The sequence below is a fragment of the Schistocerca americana genome, chromosome 4, assembly GCF_021461395.2.
Source record: "Schistocerca americana isolate TAMUIC-IGC-003095 chromosome 4, iqSchAmer2.1, whole genome shotgun sequence".
Lineage (NCBI taxonomy): Eukaryota > Metazoa > Arthropoda > Insecta > Orthoptera > Acrididae > Schistocerca > Schistocerca americana.
In genome coordinates this window covers 199,162,185-199,188,061 of record NC_060122.1, presented here as the reverse complement: position 1 = coordinate 199,188,061, position 25,877 = coordinate 199,162,185, and the positions used below count along the sequence as shown (strand labels likewise).

Below are 25,877 nucleotides of genomic sequence, written 5' to 3'. Positions count from 1 at the left end.
TGGTGCTAAACAGGCTTTATCATGCAATGACTGAAATAAATCAACGAAGAAATAGGAGAGGGATTGATTGGGGAACAACTCCTGAATTTGGATGAATAGCCAAATAAAAATGTAGGTGTATGAGGATCCTGAGAGCTGGAGGAAAAGATAAAGTAGGATAAACTTTGCTAAAAGAAATATGATGACAGAACGAGAAGGTGAGAGAAGTGTCCAGTATTTGGTTATAATGTAGGTGACCCTATATCTTGTTTTGTTTTATTTTAGGGCGCAAAAACAATTAGGGTCATATGCACCCATGCCAGACCTGTAGAACACGAAGACAAAGACAGGAGTTAAAAATGACTACATGTTAATCCCAAACGATGGAAGAGAAGACAGCTAAAAACAGGGATGTGGAACAAGGTCTATAAAATACGAAAACCGAAAAATGTTGGTGCCAATGACGAATGTACACCTGACACCTTGGTCAGTCAGAGTGCCATCAGAGTACATAAAGGTACTATCGTGAAGTTCCATGTGAAGGTTGTGAAACTGAAGGCAACAGAGCGGAGTGGGAGTAGTGTCCTTAGAAAGTGAATGAAGGCCAAGGTGAACATGGGCCACTGCATGAAACCAAGGTGGTGAAGGGCTCACATCCACTGGGAAATTAAGATTGTGGAGCAAGAACTGAAAGCGAACTCCAGGAGGTAAAGAGAAGAGGGACACGCCCCATAGTGGTGATTTAGGAAGGCATAGGATGGGTGGTCATGCATGGCAGACAAACGGCATGCATATCTGCTGAGGAGAAAGTCATGGTAGTAGTTTGGCAGCTTCACATACAAGCTCTCAACCGGGCTAGTGTAAAAGGTGCCAGTGGCCAAACAAATGCCACGATGGTGGATGTACTAAGATGGCGTAAGAGGGACGGATGTGCAGATGCGTAAATGAAACACCCATAGTCTAGTTTGGAGCAGACAAGGGACCAGTACAAACGGAGGAGGGTAGTACAATCTACTCCCCAGGAAGTACCACTGAGGACACATAGGACATTGAGGAACCACATACGGCAGGCTACCCGGTAAGACATGTGGGAAGACCAAGAAAGTTTCCTATCGAACATGAGTCCCAGGAATTTCATAGTTTCAATGAACAGAAGAGTAACAGGCCCAACATGATGGAAGAAAGCAGTTGCGCCGCCAGAAATTCATACAAATGGTTTTGTCAGTGGAAAAACAAAAGCCACTGTTGATGCTCCATGAGTGGGCAAGACATTGCTGAAGATGCTGCTCAATGAGACAAGTCCATGGAGAACTATAAATGGGAAAATCGTCAATGAAAAGAGAGCTGAAGATACCCAACAGGAGACATGCCATGATAGGGTTCACGGTGATAGCAAAAGAGGTTGATGCTCAGGATGGAACCCTAAGGGACACCATTTTCCTGTATAAAGGTGTCCGACAAGGCAGAACCCACATGTACCTTGAAAACTCAATCTTTTAAAAATTCCTGAAGGAATGGGGCAGGCGGCCACAGATGCCCCACGTGTAGAGAGAATGGAGGATATCAGTCCTCCAGCAGGTGTCATATGCTTTCTCCAAATCAAAACACGGCCACAGCCTGGGATTTCCACAGAAAACCACTCAGGACACGGGTGGATAAAGTGACGAGATGGTCAACAGCAGAAAGGCACAGTCAAATCCACACTGTGTAGTGGTTAGTAAATTGCGTGACTTGAGCTACAATAGCAGGTGGGCATGAATCATACGATCCATCACCTTGCAAAAACACAGGTGGTGAGAGAAGTGGAAGGTGTTTGTTCTTACTGTGCTTAGGTATGTGTATGACATTGGCTTCATGTCAGCGTCTGGGAAATGTGCCCTCTGCCTCAATGTGCTTATATGTATGAAGCAGAAAGTGTTTGCCTGCAAGAGAAAGGTGTTGCAACATCTGAATGTGAACATCGTCTGGCCTGGGGCGGAGAATCAGGATGAAGTGAGAGAATGATTTAGCTAGCATGATTTAGCTATCTCATAGTAAAGGTGGCATTGCAGCACTCTTGATTCTGAGAAGAGGAGGGCATCACCTGAGCCTCCTCCGCTCACTTCTAATGAAGGGAGGCAGGGTGATAGTGGGAGGAGCTCGAAATGTCCACAAAATTGCAGCCCAAGGTGTTGGAGATAGCAATAGGGTCCATTATGCCATTGTCTGCTACTGTCAGGCTGGAAATTGGCGAATAGATATTAGTCCCAGGGACCTGCCAGAGTTTGGCCCACATGCCGGAAGAGGGAGTGGAACTGTTAGAAGACCTTGTGAATTAAATCCAGATGGCTTCTTTTGCCATACCGAAAACATGATGACACTGTGCACACAGCTGTTTATAATGAATGCAGTTTGCCATCATAGGATGACGATTAAAAACACGGGAGAGCATGTCTCTGCATGTGAATTGCCTCATGGCATGCCTCAGTCCACCTAGGGACTGGGACACGGCACGGTACAGAGGAAGTGTGAGGAATGGAACATTTTGTGGCAGTAAACATAGTGCTTATAAGATACTCCATCTGGTCATCACAACTGGGAAAATGTTGTTTGTCGAAGGTCATCAGGGAGGAGTAAGGACTCCAGTCAGCCTTAGTAAGCTGCCATTTGGGTGTCCACGTAGGTGGTTTAGGAGCCAGCAAATGGATAGCACCTGGGAAATTGTCGATCGAGTATGTGTCGCAGAGAACAGGCCACCCAAGATGATGGGCAAGCTGGGCAGTGCGGGATAGGTCCAAATAGGAATAGGTGTGCGAGGAGTCTGAAAGGAATGTGGGTGCTACTGTGTTAAGGTAGAGAAGGTTAAGATGATTCAGAAGGTCAGCCAAGAGGGCATTGCTTGGACACGTTCTGGGAGAACCTCAATGGGGATGGTGCACATTAAAATCACCAAGCAGCAGAAATGGGTCAGGTGGCTGCCCAATAAGCTGAAGAAAGTCTGCCATGGTGACATCGAATGACAGATGGATGTAAACGGTACAATGGGAAAAGTTCAGGTGAGGAAGGAAAAGGCGAAGTGCAATAGCTTGAAGGTGGGTAGTCAGGGAAGTGGGTTGACTATGAATGTCATCCTGTATGAGCAGCATGACTTCCCAATGAGATGGAATACCATTCTCAAGAGGAAGATCAGAACAGACTGGGAAGAAATGCAAGAGCTCAAAGAGATTGTGAGGACACAATTTTGTTTCCTGGAGGCAAAGAACAAGCAGATGTTGGGATTTAAGAGCAGCCATAAAGCCTCTTTGTTTGATCGAAGGCCATGAACATTCCATTGAAGGACAGTCATAACAAGGAAAGGGGAGGAGGGAAAAAATGAAGGGGGATCACCTCAGCAACTGCCGCATGCCAGCCTTCAAAGACTGTCTGCTGCAGGGTGCAGAGACTTGAGGATCCTGCTCCATGAGATCCACAGAGGCATTGGCACTCTCCCTCTGTCAATCTGTGGAGTCCAGGGCAGAAAAATGGTTGCCGGTGTGCACTGGTAACACGGAGGTTGGTGGGCGAAGGTATCGTGTGGTGACACCCTAAAAGAGGACCTCCGTGTTGGCGAAGTAGAAGACCGTTTGCCTTTGTATGACTTCTTGGAGCCTTTCTGGTTGGCATAGGAAGTCTCAGATGTTTGTTGGGTGAATGGATGGAGGAAGTCTTCACAGGAGTATTCTTTCTGTCCTTCCCAGCCTGCCAGTTGTGTAGCTGGTGACTTCGCCCTGGGAGGTGAATGTTTGCTGGGTTTGGTGCACGGCTGGACAGGAAGACAGCAATGCTACTATGACACTGGGCAATTTCACAACCTCAGTGCTGAATTTGAGGTTACATGTCTGCATGGCCATGTCCTTCATAGAGCAAAGTGTCACAAGAACAGTACTGTAAGTGCCAGACAGTAGAACGCAAGGTTTCCGAGTAGCTAATAACTTGGGAGTGATCGGGTAAGACACTTTTTCCTTTTCCTTTACTCCTGGACAGCCTGCTCATCAACATACATGGGACAATCTTGAGAGGAGGCAGCATGGTCGCCATTGCAGTTGATACAGTACGGAGGAGGAGGCGGACAATCGCCCTTGTGCACACCCCTACCATAAGTTACACATTTGGCCACATGTCGAGAAGACATTTGAGTGTGGTTGAAACGATGACACTAGTAGCAGTAGATAGGGTTCAAAATGTACAGTTGGACTGTGATAACTTCATAGTCTGCTTTGATCTTGGACGGAAGCACTCCTCTATCAAAGGTGAGAAAAGTGTGTGGGCACTAAGGATGCAACTACCGTTTTCTTCACTGGATGGGCGGCAAAGACACCCTGAAGAGAGAGGTACATTTGGATTTCTGCTTTGGTCGGACCAATGAGCAACATAGTGTAAATAACACCACGGGAAGAATTCAGAATTCTATGGGCCTCAACACGAACAGGACAGCTATGGAGGAACGAAGCTGCAAGCAGTTGTGCTTGAGAATCAGAAGTAGTCTACAAAAGCAAAGTTTCATTGTGCAAATGAGAGCAGGATTTCACAGGGCCAGCAATTGCATCAACACTTTCCTGAATCAGAAACAGATTTACCGTTGCAAAGGACAGACCAACTTCAGTATGAAATCATGAGGAACAGTGGTGCAACCGGGAGGGTCTTTGAATAGGGAGTTTCATTCCTTTTACGTCTGGTGAATGAGGACTGCAAAGACGATCTACATCTACATACATACTCCACAATCCACCATACGGTGCTTGGTGGAAGGTACCTCGTACCACAACTAGCATCTTCTCTCCCTGTTCCACTCCCAAACAGAACAAGGGAAAAATGACTGCCTATATGCCTCTGTACGAGCCCTAATCTCTCTTATCTTATCTTTGTGGTCTTTCCGCGAAATGTAAGTTGGCGGCAGTAAAGTTGTACTGCAGTCAGCCTCAAATGCTGGTTCTCTAAATTTCCTCAGTTGCGATTCACGAAAAGAACGCCTCCTTTCCTCCAGAGACTCCCACCCGAGTTCCTGAAGCATTTCCGTAACACTTGCATGATGATCAAACCTACCAGTAACATATTTAGCAGCCCACCTCTGAACAGCTTCTATGTCCTCCCTCAATCTGACCTGATAGGGATCCCAAATGCTTAAGCAGTACTCAAGAATAGGTCGTACTAGTGCTTTATAAGCGGTCTCCTTTACAGATGAACCACATCTTCGCAAAATTCTACCAATGAACCGAAGACAACTATCCGCCTTCCCCACAACTGCCATTACATGCTCGTCCCACTTCATATCGCTCTGCAATGTAACGCCCAAATATTTAATCGACGTGACTGTGTCAAGCGCTACACTACTAATGGAGTATTCAAACATTACAGGATTCTTTTTCCTATTCATCTGCATTAATTAACATTTATCTATATTTAGAGTTAGCTGCCATTCTTTATACCAATCACAAATTCTGTCTAAGTCATCTTGTATCCTCCTACAGTCACTCAACGACGACACCTTCCCATGCACCACAGCATCATCAGCAAACAGCCGCACATTGCTATTCACCCTATCCAAAAGATCATTTATGTACATATAAAACAACAGCGGACCTACCACACTTCCCTGGGGCATTGCAGATGATACCATCACCTCCGATGAACACTCACCATCGAGGACAACGTACTGGGTTCTACTACTTAAGAAGTCTTCCAGCCACTCACTGGCTCACTGCAAGAAAATCCCCCATGACTGCCAGCATATCCAATGGTGCACTCCTTTCAACTGGCGCGGGGAGTGGGTGGGGGGGTGGGGGGGGGGGGGGGCACCCGCCTTAGGTGATTGTTCACACCTCCCGAAAATCTGACAGAGGGTCCAACTGGCAATTTGGGGAGATAGCAGCTCAGGCAATCACCCCTCTGAGGGCCTGGCCTGTACCAGGGGGTACTTGTGAACCATACTTGTCGACCTAGGGTTGGGAATTATGCGTTACCCTGTCACCTGTTACATGCCAGGTGTGTGGGCTGGCCTTCAGGAGTACCCAGGGAGGTAGAAGAAAAAGAGGAGCCTCGAACGCTGAAGTGGAGGAAGGATAGGAGAAGGTGAATGAAGAAAGGAAAAAAGAAACTAAAAACAGTGGTGAGACAGTTCTTACATCAGCTATGGAAAATGCGGAACACTCCCAAAAACACCCCAGACAATGTTTAGCACATTAAGCTCCACAGGGCTGTCGGCACCTACAGTGGACCAGTACACCTGATGCCAGGCCAGGCAAAGGCATTAGGCTTTGTTGTAGTCACCTGTGACCACAACAGACTCACATGCCTCAAATCCTGTGGCTGGTGATAGCTGCAGCAGAGCCTAAAGCCATGTGCCTGCCCTGGCCGTGAAACATCCATCACTAAGCATGAGGTAGTCAAAGTGTTAAATGGACAAGGGCTTGTTTTCAAAATGGAAAGTACATTATCAGACTTTCAATGGAAGTATATGTAGGTGAAACAAAAATTACTAAGTTTGTTTATTGACTCAGCTATAACATGATGTGAGAAGCCACTCCCATAGAAGATCTTACATATGGTAAGAAATACAACTGATATTTATCTAGCAGTTTTTTAAATGCACTAGATTTTAGCCCATGGTTTCACCTGCATTTGTGTACGTAACATATATTTCACACATGTATGTATGAATCTCTGCTGTTTTACACCATACAACTCCAGAGGGGATTTTTCTGTGGTTTTCAGCCATGTGGCATGATTTTTGGTCCTGACACACTGACAAAAACAGTGGGCCACTGGAGTGCTTATTCTCGCAACCTGGTTGACACACTGAACAGCACACGTAAGAGACAAACAAAACTTCATATTTTTATAGTAAAAAAAAAAGGACATATTACTCCCCTTTTCATCCTTATCCCCATCCCTGGAGGTGCCTCAACCCCACACTACTTTTACACGAAAAGAAATAGTTTTATCAAAATAATCTCCACATTTACCTCCCCTTTCTATTTCTCTTTCACCTTTTCCACCTGCTTCATCACACACTGTCCCTCTTCTACCTACCCACACACCATACTTCATCCACTTGCCTCCTCACACCCTCTTCCTTTCTCCTATTGTTCACTGCCCCTTTCCATCTTCCACCTGACTCCTACACCTACCTCCCCCCCCCCCCCCTCTCTCTTTCTCTCTGTCCATCTCCTCCCCCACCAATCTCTGTCTGTCTCCTCTTCCCCTCCTCTCTGTACATCTCCTGCTCCCCCCCACCCCTCTATCCATCTCCTCCTCCTCCCCCTTCTCCATCCAATTCCTATCAGCCCTTTTTCACCCAGATCCAAATGCGAGGTAGGTGTTTGTTACCCTCACAGTGCTTCTTTCCAGACCATAGGTGATATATGTACTAAGTTTGACTGAAATCGATCCAGTGGTTTAGGAGGGGACAGGGTACATACATACATGCACTGTTATAATATACTAGCCTTTCACCTAAGGCTTCGCCTACTTATTATGTATGTCACATACATGTGTGTGTCTCAAGCCTGCTGTTTTACACATTATGACTTCAAAGATGATGCTAAATTTATCTGTGGTATTCAGCCGTGTGGTATGATCTTTGTTCCTGAGACATGTTGACAAAACTATTCCTTCCTCACAACCTACCTCTATATACCCGCTCCCACTTCCACCTGTATCCTCATTCACTCTCCATTTTCCACTTCACACTCTTACCCACTTGCCTAATCACACCCTCTTCATTTTCTGTTTGCCCAACTCCCTTCTGTTTCTTCCACTGGACTCCTACAGTTCCCCCATTCTCCTTCTATCGATCTCCTCTTCCCCTCTCTCTGTTCATTTCCTCCTCCCTTCTCTACTTAGCCACGCCTGCCCACACGTCTGCCATCTGGAATGCATTCTATTACCACCCACACAAAAATGTCAATCCTGCAGGACAGTTAGATGTCAGGTGTTACCAGCCCTTTTCACCCCTACCCCAACGGTAGCTAGGTGATTTGTACCCTGGCAGCACTTCTTTCCACACAACAAGTGGAACTTGTACCAAGTTCTGTTGAAATTGATTCAGTGGTTTAGAAGGAGATGTGGCGCATGCGTACACACACACGAACACACACACACATACACACACACACACACACACACACACACACACACACACACACCAATTTTTATGTACAGTGTGTAAACTTTTAGATGGCAGACCTCTCCCTAGTCATGAATTCGTAGAAGTCGGTAAACGTCGAGAGGCTTCAGTAGGCATGCAGTTTCGACTGCTGCCAACATTACGTAGCTGACTGTGTTGTACAAGGTAGCCATTATCGTCTGCTTCGTTATTGTTTTACGCTGTACTGTTCTGCGTGGTTTTATTGTGCAGTTATGCTAAACATTATCAAAATGAGTGAAGGGGCAGTTGCTGGCCCATCTCGGGAGTCGCCAACAACCCCTATTCGGTAGGCCTATGGTTAGAAGGAAACCAGTACTACGTAGCGATGCTCGCAAAATTATATTGAGTGTGATCAAATGCTGCGAAAGGGAAAGGGAGCAGAAAAAATTGCTTCACCACATTTACAAATCTTCTACATACACAGGACAAAGCATGCGTAGCATTGGAAGATTCAAACAGTTTTCCAAGAATTATCCTGGCGTATCACCACAAATGCCTGGCAAGAAAAGGTGAGTTTCCATTTCAGATATTTTGTTTGCAATCACTTTGAAGGAGCCCCCTATTTCGTCCGAATTACCTTATATTTCATTTTTCCTTGCTACTGTATTGCTTTGTATGGAAACACCACTGGTTACTGTATTATTTCGAAACACATTAATATTACAGTACATTTCCAAATTCAAAAAAATACATGCAGTGCAGAAGGCATTTTCTTATAAATCTTTCTCTCTCTTTTAACTTAGGAAAAGAAGTGGAGAAATCGAAGTAATGATTGATGATTTCAACCAGCGTGTCATTCGCGACACGATAGCAGAATTTTATTCAGTGCGGAAGACTGTGCCGAGCCTGTGAACACTGCTTCCAGTTTTGCACGACAAAATAGGCTGGAAGTGGAGTATTGTCTCGCTGAGAAAAGTACTTTTGTCTATGGGATTCATATGGTGTAATGTGGAAAAGAAGAGTAATGTGTTGTTAGAACGTCCAGACATTGTGCACTGGCGATCTTGTTTCATTGTTGACATGAAGAACTTCAGGGAAGCAGGCAGAGAAATATTTTATCTCGATGAATCGTGGATCGATAATAATTTAACGTTTAATAAATGTTGGCAGAGGAAGGGTGTCGGTTCACTACATGGGGAGCACATAGTAGACAAACATACATACATACATACATACATACATACATACATACATTCATATATATATTAATGTACATGACGATTTCAGTTTCGTTTACGAACAACATTTAAAGCGAGTTTTACTTCCAAGCCTTTCGTCTGCTTTCGTGTAAGCATGACGCGCAATTTGTAGTGCCAGCACTGCAACTGGTAGGCGTGCCTTGTCCCCTCCCCAGCGGCTCCTCTCCCCTCGCCAGCCAATGCTTGCTTCCTCCTCTCCCCGCTCCCCCCTCACAACTCTGCCATCTTTCAGTTAACACACTATATGTAGTACTAGTATACACTGTAGCTTCAACATTTTTGTTGCTACATCCTAGGATGTTCCTGCAGATAGTTTTTGTTTCACATTCAAACAGTGCTGCCTGTAAGTCAACACAGAGTCAATAGTAACCCCAAGATAGTTAGACTGGAAACTGTGTTCCAGCTGCACTCTTTTCCAAATTACTCTGAAGTTTCCCAAGGGCCTGTCTGTTCATCAAATGGAATGTGCACATTTGAGTTTCCCTGGGACTTGGTTTTAAATGGTTCTTAAGGTAGTATTTATGTAATTCCTCCAAAGCAGTGTTAAGATTTGGTACCACCTGTTTGAAGGTCTTATTCTAGTAAGAGAGGGTGAGATCAGCACCATAGATGGAACTTTGTGTGTTATTAGGCAACGGTTGATCATGGTTTAACTAAGAGAAAATAAAACACTATCCCATGTAACCCATACTTTTGGATCCTTATTTGACTCTGGTGATGTTGAAATTCTACAAAAAAGACCCTTACATTTTGAAGGAGATCTTGAATCAGTAATGTAAGATGGTAATCATTAGTTGTTCTATACATTTTGGCAGGCCTTTCTTGTCTCAAAGCCACTTTCTTGTCTCAAAGCCGCTTTCAATACACCTGAATACAGTAACCAGGTTCAAATGCATGTAATGCGCTTCATTTATTCAGAGATGAATAGGCCTGCACAGGATACAGATGTCATTTTAAGCTGAGAATAAGAATGATGATGAATTTTATTTCAAGAGTCTTCTGGACTGGAGAGGACAGAAACATGCAACCAGAAAAAGGTGCTGATTGTATCAATAAAAATACGAATGTCACACTGTTGTTTGGGGTCTTGCTGAACTGTGCCCAAAGGCTTGCTGACAACCACTGTAGAACTAGTCCTCCTTTTATGACCATAGTCTAAGACTTATGATACGTAACTACGAATTTATTCTAATTAGTTGAACATTACCTGTTGTTCATTAATGAACAAGAGTTAAAGGTCATTCTTGTAGTAAGAAATTTATCAAATCAATGAGTTATTAAAACCCAGAAAGGCTACTGAGTTCAGTTTAGTGCTAATATTCTCTTTTGTGATATATAAATTACAAATTTGTCACCATAACCATTTTAGATTGAGAAATAAAGGATGTAGTTGATACACAAAAAGTTAAAACTGTTTTGTTTTTGAACAGGTAACTTCAAAGTTGACCTCATGGCTCAGCATCTACCATATTATATGGACTTCCCAGAATCCACGAACACTAGTGTCTCTGAGACCAAATAGTAAGATATATACTTATACAATTACACCAGTTTATCAGAAGTCAGAAAATTCAGTTTCCTTCTTGAGACATATTTTGTACAATTATTGAAGTGCATCATAATTTTTGTCTATTTGCCATGCTGCAAAACACCTTAACAGCTCCAATCTATTAATCGGTTTTGTATCTGCAAGTGTCCAGCTATCGTCATACGTTTCAAACTGAGCCTTCTTAGGATTTTTGTCGACAAGTCTGCATGGCCTCTGACACAGTTAACTTAACAAACTCTTGCACTTATGTTCTGTGTTCTCCAAGGAGAATGGGTATTCCATACATCAAATTTGAAAGGCTTTGCAAATATGCAAAGAAGAATGTTTGATAAGCCCTAGGAAAAGAAGTAAGACAATGAAGTGTTAGAGTCAAAGGTACTTTTTTTTACTGATGGGAAGTGTTTCATACCAGCTAAGATCTTTGAGAAACAGCATGTTTAACTGATACTTCTGTCTCTTGATGAACATTTCAACACTTGTAGGGCAGTGAGGGATGCTCGACTATATAAAGAACAATTAATGAAATTCTGTGCCTGCGTGTTAGTCTTATTTAATACATGCATACTATCACTTCACAATTTTCTGGTAGCAGAGGAATCACGGGAAACTGAATGACTTTGTGCTGGTACAGATTGTTTCCACCTGTTGCGCAACCTTAGCTAGCACATCGTACAGCACACCGTAGCAATTATAGCAGTATGGAAGTATTATGAATGCAATGCTGATTTCAGTGTGGTACACAGCCAGAGATGAGGAGGTGGGATTTGTTAACCCCAGTCTCCCATAGCAGCCCACATACTCAGCAATGCTATTGTTACTCCATTCCAGATTGTCCAAATTTAGAGCCTGGCCCATTTCCCCTTTCTGACATTCAATGATCAAAGGTGATTTAGAATTACTGCTGGTAGAAAAAGCACTCAATGAAAATTACTGGTTTTGTTCAGATAACACTTACAGTTCTTTCTCTTATAAGGGCTGGTGAGCTCAAAATGCATTTAATAACAATGTAATGCCTTCCATGCATTTGAAACAACAATCTGTCAAACACCTATTCTATAAAAGATTGCAAGTGTGTTGAAACTATTCTTTGTTTTTATTTGCAGCTGCTATTTTCCTAGCAACTGTAAATCATATTTCAGAAATGTTACTTGTTTTATCTTTGTTGCACACACTAACAAAGAAACATCACCAACTTCACCTCAGATTTTAAGGAGAAAAAAGCATACTAGCAAGATAACAGGCCCAGTAATTAATTCCACATGAAAATTTGGTCTATAATCCTGAAAGCATACAGTTCTGAGTGTGAAGAACTGTACACTTCAGTGTGTAAGAGGTTTGTGTTCATAATGGCAGTGAACCAACATACAATAGTATGACACTTGCAGGAGCAGTATGGAATGACAGTCAAAATGCAATGTTTAAACATCAAAGAATGAGAACTCCTGAAAGTAATGACTGATAAGCATTATTATATGCAGCTCTTCGACTAACTACTGTAAAGGCAAAGGAAGGTGTATGGGGCTTTCCTTGTGCTATTATTTATACCTTTCAGGATCATCAAGAGGGACTTTCAATTATTAAAACACAGTAGAAGACACTGCAGTTTTTGTACTGCTGATGCCACCATGTGGAATAAGATACTATCGACTGCTCTATATATTCAGCTGCAGTGTTCAAGCATTCTGTCTGAAGGTTTAACAACTCAACACGACATCTGCGCATCAATTGCCCAGCATTACAACACGCAATCTCTTCTCTACAGGCTGTGTGTAGCAATTCACAAATTCAGTGTAAATTAATGTGTATGTCATTAAAGTGGCAGCATACCACTATTTAACTATTAAGGCTGCTGTATGTTGTACTGTCCATCATGTCATCCAGTATCTGGAATTTCTTCCTTCCTCACTTCCTTTTCCCTTCTACATAATCTTCTAAAACTGTTTTTATCAGTCCGTCATTCTTTCTTAATATATGCCTAATCCAATTTCTTTTTCTTCTCTTTATTACATCTAGTAACTGTCTCTTCTCTCCCACTCTTCTCAGTACCTCTTCATTTTTTACTCTGTCCATCCAACTTATTCTTTCCATCCTCTGCCATGTCCAGATCTCAAAAGCCTCCAGCCTTTCTCTGTCTTCCTTCCTCATAGTCCATGTTTCAGCACCATATAGGACACCACTCCAACCAGACATTTTAAGAGTCTCTTCCTGAGTTCTCTGTCCAGACCGCAGCAGAAAATTCTCCTTTTCTTATAAAACGCCTCTTTTGCCATTGCTATCCTTGTTTTAATTTCTGTGGTACACTTCCAGTCGGTGTCTATCCTGCTTCCAAGATACTTAAAATGTTGCACCTGTTCTAGTATTTCTCTACTCAGCATAATTTGTATTTCCTTATTTCCTCCTAGTGCCAACACTTTTGTTTTATTTGTATTAATTTTCATTCCATATTTTTTTCCGTTAGTTTCAATGGTGTCCACCAAATCCTGTAATTCTTTTTCCCCTGTGGCTAGAAGGACCACGTCATCAGCAAACCTCAAACATGCTACTCTTCTTCCTCCAATTTCTACGCCTTTGTCATCTAATGAGGATTGGTCAATCATATTTTCCAAGTAGAGGTTGAAAAGAGTAGGTGATAGCATCCTTGTCTTACTCCTTTTCCTAGTCCGATCCAGTTTGTACTTTCTCCTCTCACTTTAATTGAAACTTTTTGATTAAGATATAATGAGTTTACAAGTCTTTTGGTTTTCCAGTCCACTCTCTTTTCCCTCATTATAGTCGCCAGCTTGTCCCAAACCACATTGTTAAATGCCTTTTCTAGATCGATCAAGCACATATCTAGGTCTCTTCCTTTTCCAATAAACCTTTCTCCCAAGATTCGTAGGAGCCCTATTGCATCTCTGGTGCCCGTATTCCGTCTAAAGCCAAACCGCTCCTCGCCAAGATTCTCCTCCATTACTTTTTCAAGTCTTTTATTAATTATTCTTAACATAACTTTGGCTGCATGTGAAATGAGGCTGATTGTCCTGTGCTTGCTGCATTTCCTGGTTTCTTCTTTTTTCGGTAATGGAATCATTACTGTTGTCAGAAAGTCCTCAGACCATTCACCACTGTCATATTTTATTACATAATTTCAGTATTTCTCTTATTCCATCTTGGTTCAAGCATTTTAATATTTCTCCCAGTATCGTATCTGTACCTACCGCTTTGCCATTTTTCATTGCAGCTATGGCAGACTTTACTTCTTCCATTATGATGGTTGGTCCTTTCTCGTCATCACTTACACTGTTGTGTGATTCAAGTTCCAGAGTTTCTGGTTTGCTATTTGTATCATATAGCTCTTTTAGATATTCTTCCCATCTCTGGAGGACACTGTCACGATCTTTGTACACTACTTCTTCGTTTTTACTCAAAATTTCCATAGTAGCACTTCCTGCTCTGTTTTGTTCCTATGTCATAGTCTTTACTCTGTTGTATAATATCTTCCCTTCCTGTCCAGTTCTTCAATTTCATCACATTCCTCTTTTAGCCATTTTTTCCTAGCCTGCTCTGTTTCTCTTTGCAGTTCATTATTTAACCTTTGGTATATCTTTCTTGCATCTTCAGTGCCCTTGTTCTTCAATTTTCTTCTCTCCTCCATCTTGGAAATCATTTCTTGTGTGACCCACGGTTTTTTTGACCTTTTCCCATTTACAGATCCTATATTTTGCTGTCCTGCTTTAATGATTCCTTCTTTCAGCATATTCCAGTACTCGTTGGCATTATCAGGTGTTTAGAAACTCCCGAGAAAGCATTTCTGTAATTTGTTCTTTGTTGGATCTTCTCTTCTCTAGATCCCACTTCTTCACCATGGTCGCCTTCTTCAGTTTTTTCATTCTTATTTCTATTTCTGCCAGAAGTAAGTTGTGATCACTATTAATATCTGCACCTGGTAATGTGTGCACCTTCTTGATTCCATTCCTGTATCTTTCTTCTACCAGTATAAAATCGATTTGGTTTCTGTATTTATCCCCTGGTGATTTTCAAGTGTAGAGCCTCCTCTTGTGGTTCTTGAACCATGTGTTTGCCGCTATCAGCTGCCTTTCCCTGCAGAAGTCATTTAGCCATTCACCTCTATCATTTCTCTTTCCAAGACCATGACTGCCTGCTATGTTTTCCTCTTTCCCTTTTCCCACAATGGAGTTCCAGTCTCCCATTACTATTTTGCAGCATTTTTATTTTTGTCCATTATTCTCTCTATTACATTGTATGTTGTTTCCTCTACAATTTGGTCATAATGTTCTGAAGTTGGCATATACACCTGGACAATGAGTAAATCTTTTTGTGCTCCTTTTGGCCTTACACCAATAACCCGGTCATTTGCATAGTCTTCATATTCCACACATTTAGCCAACTCCTTTGTCATAATCATTCCTACTCCATTCATTCCTTTTACTTCTCCTCCTGAGCAGTACAACACATATTCATCTGACTGCAACTCTCCATGTCCATTCCACCTTACCTCAGTAACTCCTATGAGGTCCATGTGTTTCTTTTCCAGCTCTCTTTTAAGGTTTTCTAGTTTTCCTGCCTGTAGCAGCGTTCTAACATTCCAGGTACCAATCCTCGTTTTGATTTTTTGCCTCCTTTCAAAGTTGTCCCCCCCCCCCCCCCCCGGAGATCCGAATGGTGGACTATTTTACCTCCGGACACTGATTTAACATAAGAGGAAGCCATTTTTGTACATAAAATAGAGACTGCATTATGCAGGGAAGATAATCTGCAGTGGTATTCCGTTGCCTTCCGCAGTTCTGGAGGCCGCCCCTAACATGGGATACAGACGACTTTTGCAGCCGCCTTCTCCGGGTCAGATGCTGCATGAGAAGTATAGGTTGGAAAATGAAAGACCCCTAGCCCTCAAAACCTAATAGCGTCAGGGTCAGAAAAGAACAAGAACTGGTCGAGGGTGGCCAGACAGGAAAGATAAAAATGTGGAGCCTGGCATAAGTAAGTGGAAGCAATGCCAGGACTCAGCTCGGGGCCCCGTGGTCGCCAGCCTCATAATCACTAGGTGTGACGCCCTGAGGAGAGTCTTCCTATATTTTGAGGAAATGGAAACTGAGCTGGAAACTAGCCTTCCTATATTCCAGCTCAATTTCCATTTCTTCAAAATACATACATTAACAACAAAAGTGGTACAGCATATATAATTTTATGAGCTAATTAATGTTCAATTTTTAATTTTTTTTTCAAATTAGTAGCATGGTGTTCCATGGATTTTACTACTGAAATATTTTACATAAAAAACATGTAATGTAATTACCATTGGACTTGGTGAGGAGCGAGCATAAGAACCAGAAGACATAGCACCTCCAGTGTTCATTGAAGGAAACAGTCCATGTCTCTCACTACTTTCTGTTGTAGAAAATTGTGAAGATGGTACTGTAGTGACATCCTCTTCATTGTGTGGCTGCGTAAGCCACTCTACAATTAGAGGGTTTGAAGTAAGGCCCTTTTCATATTTCTGCGCCATGATCTAAAAAGAGAATTTTGTTGTTGGATTTTAAAACACATAATGTGAAAAATCAAGGAAATAAAACATAGACATAATTATGAACATGAAATGGGGATAATTACAACCGAACACTACTATAGATTACCTGTCGTAAATATTGTGCTGATGAAGACAATGTGAAATAAAATCTCTGGAAAAATACATTGTACCAACTTATCCACCAAAGATGTCAATTTTAGAAATGATGGCTTTACTCAATCATTAGTAAGGAATTTGCTATCATTAAACAGCATAATCCTCCTAATGAATATGTTTCTAGAAGTTTTCTCTGGGGATTGAATATTCCATTATCTTACAGGCATGCATCCAGGGTATTATTAATTCCTGTGCTGATATTTATGGTTCATAATCTTAAAGCCATTCTCAGGCTGCTTGTTATGATTTTTAAATCACTTGACACGATACTATGTAGTAAATGCACATGCATCAGAGAGAACATTGTTGGTAACAAAAGTGTCCATCTGGATACGATTAAAACAAAGGAAACACAGATGAACATTGCGATGACTCTGTGCTTGCACTGTTTTGATCTTAGATGCATAAAGATTCATCTATGACTTGATGTTCTTGTTACCAATAGTGTTATCCCTGATGCATCCAAGTTTACTCCACAATACTGTGTAAAGTGATTTAAAAACCTTGGAAGTGACTCACCATGAGAATGTCTGTAAGGCTGTCAGCTAAACTGTTGGAATAAGAAATAATAATATCCCAGTTACAAGCCCAAAAGATGATGGAGCACTGCCTCATAATATTTGTATCAATTGTCTTTTAACAGTAACCAGCATCTATTGAAGGAAAAGTGGGAGAGGTCTAGGCAAACTAACCAGCATATACATTCAATAAATTTGGGGGTCGGGAATCTTGATGATCACCTATTTCCTTGGATATTACACAATACTATCCTTGGATATTACACAATACTAGCTGATGAAATATGTTGCACAGAAGTATTCCTGCCTTTAAAAAGAAATTCTCCTCTTTATTTGTGTAAATCCGTGATGTCCCTCTGAAATTTCTGAAATGGTTCAAATGGCTCTGAGCACTATGGGACTTAACTGCTGTGGTCATCAGGCCCCTAGAACTTAGAACTACTTAAACCTAACTAACCTAAGGACATCACACACATCCATGCCCGAGGCAGGATTCGAACCTGCGACCATAGGGGTCGCGCGGTTCCAGACTGTAGCGCCTAGAACTGCTCGGCCACTCCGGCCGGCGAAATTTCTCAACAATCACAATTCCATGCAAGAGAAAATAAATCAGTCGAAAGAAGAAGCCACTCCACACAAAAACGGACATTCAATCTCGCCCACTTCAGTAACCAGGATTGGAATATTTTCCCGGTTTTGTCACTACCAGTGAGTGCTTGAACTCATTACCCAGAAAAACGTGGATTATAGCTATGACGGAGAAAGATGTCCCTTCTTATTGATCCAATTCAAAGACGTGTTGCCCCGTTGTGTACTTTCTCTCCACAGTGAGTCGAACTGTTCACAAACTACTATCTCAGACCAATCGAAAGAACTTGCAAACAAGTCGCTGAACATCCCTCGAGAGAATCCCAGTCAATCATGCCATACGAATTTACTTTGCTTTTGTCAGAACGTAGCTTTCAAATCATTCCAGCACATACAGGCAAAGTTAATTTAATGTAATGTATGTGCACCTTTCAGCACTTATGGGAATATACTGATCATTAACAGCAACATTACCCATGGTTATCCTAAAATATTCCAGTGTAGGATACTATATTAACTAGAACTTCTTAAACTGACCACAGGTAGGCTAGGATAAACAACATATCACTTTTCGAAGTCAAGCCATCTCTGCAGTCTTTTCAATTCTGTGTATACTCACTAGTGCAACTCCCTAAATAATTGCTGCCTTCTAACTATTTTGACTGTTTCCACTCATGACTGTCAAGTGCACTAGACAATAACTAACAGTGAACAGCCAGCATTGTCTTCTCTAATATGTACAAGGGGGCATCACTGCCCCAAACTACTATTTCATGAAGCTTCATAATGTGTTCATCATTCGTTATTTTACCTTTTCGTTTACATGGGTTCATGTGTTCAAATCATCTTTGATCTGCACCAACTCCTATTTATTTCTTTAATTGACCACATCCACTTTATTCAGTGTGATGCTTGTTCTCGTCAATGACAAATGCCGTGAGACGAAATAAACAATTAGAATATCACAATCAAACACAGTAATCAACTATAAAGACAGATAAATGGGTTCTACTCACCAATTTTGAATAATCAGATCCTCTGTATTCCCGTCCTTTGTATTTGCACACCTACGACAATCACATTATCTTTCAACGCAACTGGTGTGCTATGCCTCCATTTTCATTGACTTCTTTGGTTGTTCTGTATCACAGAAGCTGTTCTGACTGTTGACAATACAGATCTCTTCAACAGTTCTGTCAACTCATTTACTTCAATTTCATTGCTTTCTTTTCTACATGAAACATGACATCACTTGGATTCTGCATTGACTCATCCTTTTAATCATTGTTTCTCATTTTATTTACCATTCACAAGTCTCAATGGAACAACTTTCGGTTTTCCAAAACAGCAAAATAAGAAATAATCACAACTGTTGCCCAATCCACTGCTGATGTATTTCACTAACGAAACAATGTAACAGTCAACAATACTGCAAAAATGAGCACACTTGTCACTGCTGCCTGTATCTTTCCAAGTAAGACAGTTAGAAAAATGGTACAATGTCAACAATAATTTAGCATTTCCTCCTTTTTCCAAAATAAAAATAATAACAACAATAATAAAAAAAGTGACATATAGAAAAAAAGTGAAGGATAAGTCAACAGAGAACCCTGAAACCCATTTATCTATCCTTAACATCGACATTTTCATTTTGCAATATCATATGTTTCAATTACTACAATACTTACTGCAGCATCTTTACTCTCAAACTCAACAAGTGCTCGACCTTTCTTCTTTGGAGATAATATCAGTGCTACCACATTTCCATACTGCAATACAAAACAATACATAAAGTAAAGTTAAAATAGATCGTGCAAATGTTGCCTTCATTTATTTAAATAAATGTAATATTAAGATTTATACTGTCATTGTAATTACACTGTATAAGAATGATAGACACTAACATAATCTCACCTTTGACAACAATTTGTGTAACATGTCATATGAATATCCTCCATTATTCACATCAGACTTATTTACATTCCACCTAATCCGAAGACGATATTGATTATTTGCTTCTTGTTCTCTCCTGTTTGCTCTCTGCTCTCTTTCTTCTTCTATTATTTTCTGAACATATCTTATTTCTTCTTCGACTGCTTTTGATCCCTCTTTTCTTAACCTATCAATCTCAGCCTACAAACAAATAATTAACATTAAAGATTAGAGAAGTAATGTAATTCAGCTGCTGCATTACACTACCAACAGCGACAAACAAAAGATCAATTTCACAAGAACAGATATCATCAAGAACAATTTCCCCTCTCCAATTATGTGCACAATTACACTGGAGAGCCAAAGAAACTGGTACACCTGCCTAATATTGTTGCTGACTGCAGTGCTGTATTCTACCTGTTTACATATCTCTGTATTTGAATACACTTGCCTATACCAGTTTCTTTGGTGCTTTAGTGTAGAATGCAAACATTAGCTTGAGAATCTTTTAAGTTACAACAAAGTTATCTATTAAGGCATGGAACATCACATAATTATATCATAAAGACTTCTCTTATGGTGAGGAAAAAAGCTCTTTCAAATGCTGATAAAACGAAATACAGGTTCTGTACCAATATCTGATACAAGTGTGAAAAATGAAATGTTTTGGGCAGCACTGAGTAAAAATGTTCAATATTATCACAGTAAAAATTCTCCAATCCTACTCCGAAATAGCAATTACTCACATGACTGGTACTGCTTAAGGTCTGATATTCCAATAGTTATGTGTGTAAACCCACAGCATGTGTTCCATTAATAACATGGCAGTTCAGTGTCCCAAGACAGTGGGTGGAGGAACATCACTAAAGATGAACACATAATTATGTTTTGTTGTCGAGCAAATAATGTTTTATGCAGAGTTTGGCAATGAATACACTTAAATTACCAAATATTTGCACCTGAAATATCTAAATATCACAGTGCTGGATTGAGACTGTGTCAATCTACACTGGTGAATGTACAGATATAAATTATATGAATATAATTTGAGGAAGTTCTTTGATGGTTCAATAGTACAGAGATCAGAGCCTCTTATATTCAATCCTGGGAGTAGAAAACATTTCATTAGGGGAGAGCCAGCCGTGACAAAACTCTACCATCTGGGGAGCAAGATGTATGAGACAGGCAAAATACCCTCAGACTCCAAGAAGAGTATAATAATTTCAATCCCAAAGAAAACAGGTGTTGACAGATGTGAAAATTACTGAACTAGCAGTTTAATAAGTCACAGCTGAAAAATATTAACACGAATTCTTTACAGACAAATGGAAAAAGTGGTAGAAGCCAACCTCAGGGAAGATCAGTTTGGATTCCACAGAAATGTTAGAACACACGGGGCAATACTGACCCTATGACTTATCTGAGAAGATAGATTAAGGAAAGGCAAACCTACGTTTCTAGAATTTGTAGACTTAGAGAAAGCTTTTTCATGATGATGACTGGAATACTCTCTTTCAAATTCTGAAGGTGGCAGGGGTAAAATACAGGGAGGGAAGCAGTGGTAGGGAAGGGAGTGAGACAGGGTTGTAGCCTATCCCCGATGTTATTCAATCTGTATATTGAGCAAGCAATAAAGGAAACAAAAGAAAAGTTCGGAGTAGGTATTAAAATTCATGGAGAAGAAATAAAAACTTTGAGGTTCACCGATGATATTGTAATTCTGTCAGAGACAGCAAAGGACTTGGAAAAGCAGTTGAACTAATGGACAGTGTCTTGAAAGGAGGGTATAAGATGAACATCAACAAACGCAAAATGAGGATAATGGAATGCAGTCGAATTAAGTCGGGTGATGCTGAGGGAATTAGATTAGGAAATGAGACACTTAAAGTAGTAAAGGAGTTTTGCTATTTGGGGAGCAAAATAACTGATGATGGTCGAAGTAGAGTGTATATAAAATGTAGACTGGCAATGGCGAGGAAAGCGTTTCTGAAGAAGAAAAATTTGTGAACATCGAGTATAGATTTAAATGTCAGGAAGTCGTTTCTGAAATTATTTGTATGGAATGTAGCCCATGTATGAAAGCAAAACTGCATGAGGTGTTCGCATTGATGGTTCCTCTATAAAAAGACACAACCATAAAATAATGTGTGTCCAAGAAAGTAATATGGTATTCTTTCACACAAGAAATGTATTTTCTAGATTTACACCCATATCTAACATAATGCACCACACTTGAAGGCTGTTTTTATTTTATTTCACACTAAAAAACCCGGCAAATATTTCTTATGTCTGTAACATACCATATTCCAGATTTTCGACTAGAACTATTTTCTTTTGCATAAACTTCAGCAGTTCCTTTCCATAAATGATCTTTGCCTTGTTTTCTTCCTTCAGCACTGTTTAAGCTTTGAATAACTGATGTCTGTTTATGTTGGGAAGCAGCAACATTTTTCTATAGGCAAGAGGATGCCTCTCTGATTTAAGGAGTTACTTGAGATCCTCCTTTCCCATTTGACTACTAAAACATCTGCAGAAAAGTGCTTCTGGACCTGCAGGGTATAAGCCTAGATGAACATACTAATGAGTCCTTTTGTGTGTTTTCATTAAGGAGCAACCCAAACAAGACTACTACACCAAGTAGAACTGAACTGTGCACATTTCTTTGACCTAAGATGCCAGGTTGGACTATTATGCACTACATGGCTTACTTGGTGTGTATCTTGTGGAAAGATTTCATCCACATGACAACTGATGTTGCAGCAGATTATAAATTACAAGTACACAGATGATGTTGCATCTGTGTATTCCCTATTTCGCAACTTTGTCTGAAGTAATTTTTCTAAATGTTGTACAATACTGGTCAATGAAAATTAGTTACTTTGTTCATACTTATATGGCGAAAACAATGCTATTAGGAAGTTGCTGTTAATGTGGTCTTCAGTCCAAAAACTGATTTGATGAATCACTAATCTATCTTGAGCTAGCCTTCCTTCTATAATTTTTAACCCCACCAACTTCACATAATTAACAAGCTGACTATTCACTGAAGTCCCAGGATGTGTCCTACCAATCAAACTCCTGATTTAGTCCATTTGTGGGTCTATAGCAACACATTTCAAAAACTTCTATTCTTTTCTTGTCCAAACTGTTTATTGCCCATGTTTCACTCCTGAACAAGGCTACATTCCAGACAAATACCTTCACAGAACGTTTTACTAACACTTAAATTTATGTCATATGCTAAGAATTTTTTTAATGATTTCCTTGTGATTGTTATTCTGTTTTTTCAATCTCTCTACTACAGCCAACATCAGTTACTTTGCTGCTCAAATAGCAAAACCCATCCATTACTTTCAGTGTTGCATTTCCTAATCTAATTCTGTGAGCATCACCTGATTTAATTCAACTAGATTGTATTACATTATTCTACTTTTGCTGGTGGTTATCTTATAATCTCTTTTCAAGACACTATCCATCCCATTCAACTGTTACTCCAAGTCGTTTATAATGTCTGGCAGAATTACAATGATATCGGAAAACTGCAAAGTTTTTGTTTCTTCTCCCTGAAATTTAATTCCCGTTCCTAATTTATCTTTGGTTTCATCAATGCTTCATCAATTTACAAATTGAATAACATTGACTATAGGCTACGACCCTGTTTGACTCCCTTCTCAACTACTGCTTCCCCCTCATGCCTCTCTAACTGCAGTCTGGTTTCTGTACACGTTGTAAAAAAATAGTTTTGCCCTTCTCCAACCTACATTCTAAGCTGTACCGTCAGCAGTGCCACACTTTTCTAAATTTCTCCAAAACTCATACTGATCTTCCCTGAGATTGGCTTCTAGCAGTCTTTCCATTCGTCTGTAAATGACTTGTGACAGTATTTTGCAACTATGACTTATTGACCTGATGGTTCAGTATATTCACACCTATCAGCAACTATCTTCTTTGACATTGGTATTATAACATTCTTCTTAAAGTCTGAGTGTGTTTCACCTGGCTTCTGTAGCCATTTCTGTATAGCCATTTTCCATTTACTGGCAATTTCATTTTTTTGTCATCTGTATTCCCTTTTGCCTATTTTGTTTAATTTTTTTTTTTTTTGTATTTTGTTCTTTCGTCGATTAAATTCAGTTATCCCTGTGTTACCCTAGGATTTCTAGTAGAACTTTTTACCTATTTGATCCTCTGCTGTTTTCACTATTTCATCTCTTAAAGCTACCCACTCATTATCTATATTATTCTTTTCCCCTTGTTTCAGTCAAAACTTTGCTTAATGCTTCATCTGAAACTCTCAACAACCATTGGTTGCTTCACTTTATCCAGGTTTCATCATCTTAATTTTATATCTTTTTGCAACTTCTTCGGTTTAACTTTGCAGTTCATAACCATTACATTACGGCAAAAGTCTACATTGGGCTATGGAAATGTGGTTTAGAAATCTTTATCTTACCATTATATAAACAATCTGAAAACTACCACATCTTTGACATGTTCATAACTTTCTTATACAATTCTTACCAAGTGTTAGTGATGATTACATTATGCTCTGTGCAAAATTATACCAGGTGGCTTTCCTTTTCTCCGGCCTAAGTCCTTCTACTATTTTTCCTTCTTTTCCTTCCCCTACTAGAGAATTCCTGTCAGGCATCACAATAAAATGTTCATCTCCCTGAACTATCTGCATGATTTCTTTCATCTCCTTATACAGTCTTTCATCTCGTTGTCATCTGTGGAGCTAGTTGGCAAATAAACTTGTATTGCTTTGATGGGTGTTGGTTTCTTGTCTATGATAATGCATTCACTGTGCTGTTAATAGTATCTTACCAACATTCCTTATTTTCTTATTTATTATTAGAAGTACTACTGTATTACCTGTATTTGCTTTTGTACTCCTAACCAGCACTCATATAACCAGAAGTCTTACTCATACAGCTACTGCATCCTTCTAATTCCCACAACATCTAACTTCAACATATTCACCTCCTATTCAAAATTCTCTAACCTATCTACCTGATTAATGTACCTAACATTATATGACCCTATCCACAGAATGTCGGTCTTGTTTTTCCTGATGAAGACATCCTTCCGAGTTGTGCCCACCCAGAGATCTGAATGGTAGGCTAAAACCTCTCAAAATTTTTAGCCAAGAGGATAGCCTCATAATTAAGCCACAGAGTAGAGCCAACCAGTTAATCATTCAGACTGAAGAGGCTGCTCCCTCATCAAGAATAACAAATTTGTTTGGCCTATCCCTGTTGTGGTTGTGCCTATGGCATGGCTATCTGTACAGCTAAGGCACACAAGGCACCCCATTTCGGCGAGGTCCACAGTTCCTGCAGAGGCTTGAAATATCTGTGATAAAATAGTTTCTCTGGAATTAACTACAAAACAACATTTATTTTGTACTCCCATTTTGAGCTGTAATTCACATATACATTCATATTTACCACAAATGTAATATTTTTAAGTAACTACTAATTTTGTATACTGAAAAGAACCCATATGTTACCTGGCTTTATATATACTGACCACACATGAAGAGTCCAACTGTTGAAATATATCACAGAAGTAAGACTACGAATAACAAGAACTGAATAAAACATTCATTATAAATGAATTGTACAGTATGATTATAAATGGACTGCACAGTGTGATTAGCTTGAACCAATCCTTATCTGTAACCACTCAAAACTCTGGTTTCATTTCCATGCATGACAACACTGAACAAAGTTCTGATAATTGCCATTAATAAACTGAATAAATATTATGTACTAGTTTTTCAAAAATTAATAAAGTTTGGAGTATTTTGGCACTGGTGCATACAGCAAGGGATCACTTTTACATAAAAAAGAAGAAACAAACATCATCATAGCTATCCCATATTCTACAGAACAGCTTTGTGCATTAGTTTTAATACAGTGATATAATGGAAATTACCATATACTCTGTAACTTACTTCAGTACTCTAAATGCTACATGTGTTTATTACATCACCTCTAGTACGACTTAATTTGAAGCACACACAGAGTATAAGCTGGACACTTTCTGAGTCCACATCACAAATACTCCTAAAAATGAAGATAAGTTGATCTGGCTAATATTTGGTTTCCGTTATGTGTAAATGAAGGAAGCTGACTCTTGATCTATTACTGACGAGGAATTTATCCAACAAAAAGAAACTGTAAAAGTGGACCCTATTACCAAATATGGAAATTAGAATAAGCTGCTTTTCACATTGGAAAAAAAATACTATTTTTATGTT

The 25,877-nt window shown here is 40.1% G+C and overlaps 1 protein-coding gene across 1 annotated transcript in view; it reads right to left on the bottom strand.

The window, feature by feature from the left end:
* Nucleotides 1-25,877, bottom strand: part of LOC124612670 (dnaJ homolog subfamily C member 17) — a 44,843-nt gene that overhangs the window by 2,264 nt on the left and 16,702 nt on the right. Inside the window, exons 4-6 of the mRNA XM_047140995.1 lie at nt 19,595-19,813; nt 19,369-19,449; nt 16,188-16,400 (exon numbers count right to left, since the gene is read on the bottom strand). Of these exons, the coding sequence (XP_046996951.1) occupies nt 16,188-16,400; nt 19,369-19,449; nt 19,595-19,813 (513 nt within the window). The remainder of the gene's footprint in view (nt 1-16,187; nt 16,401-19,368; nt 19,450-19,594; nt 19,814-25,877) is intronic.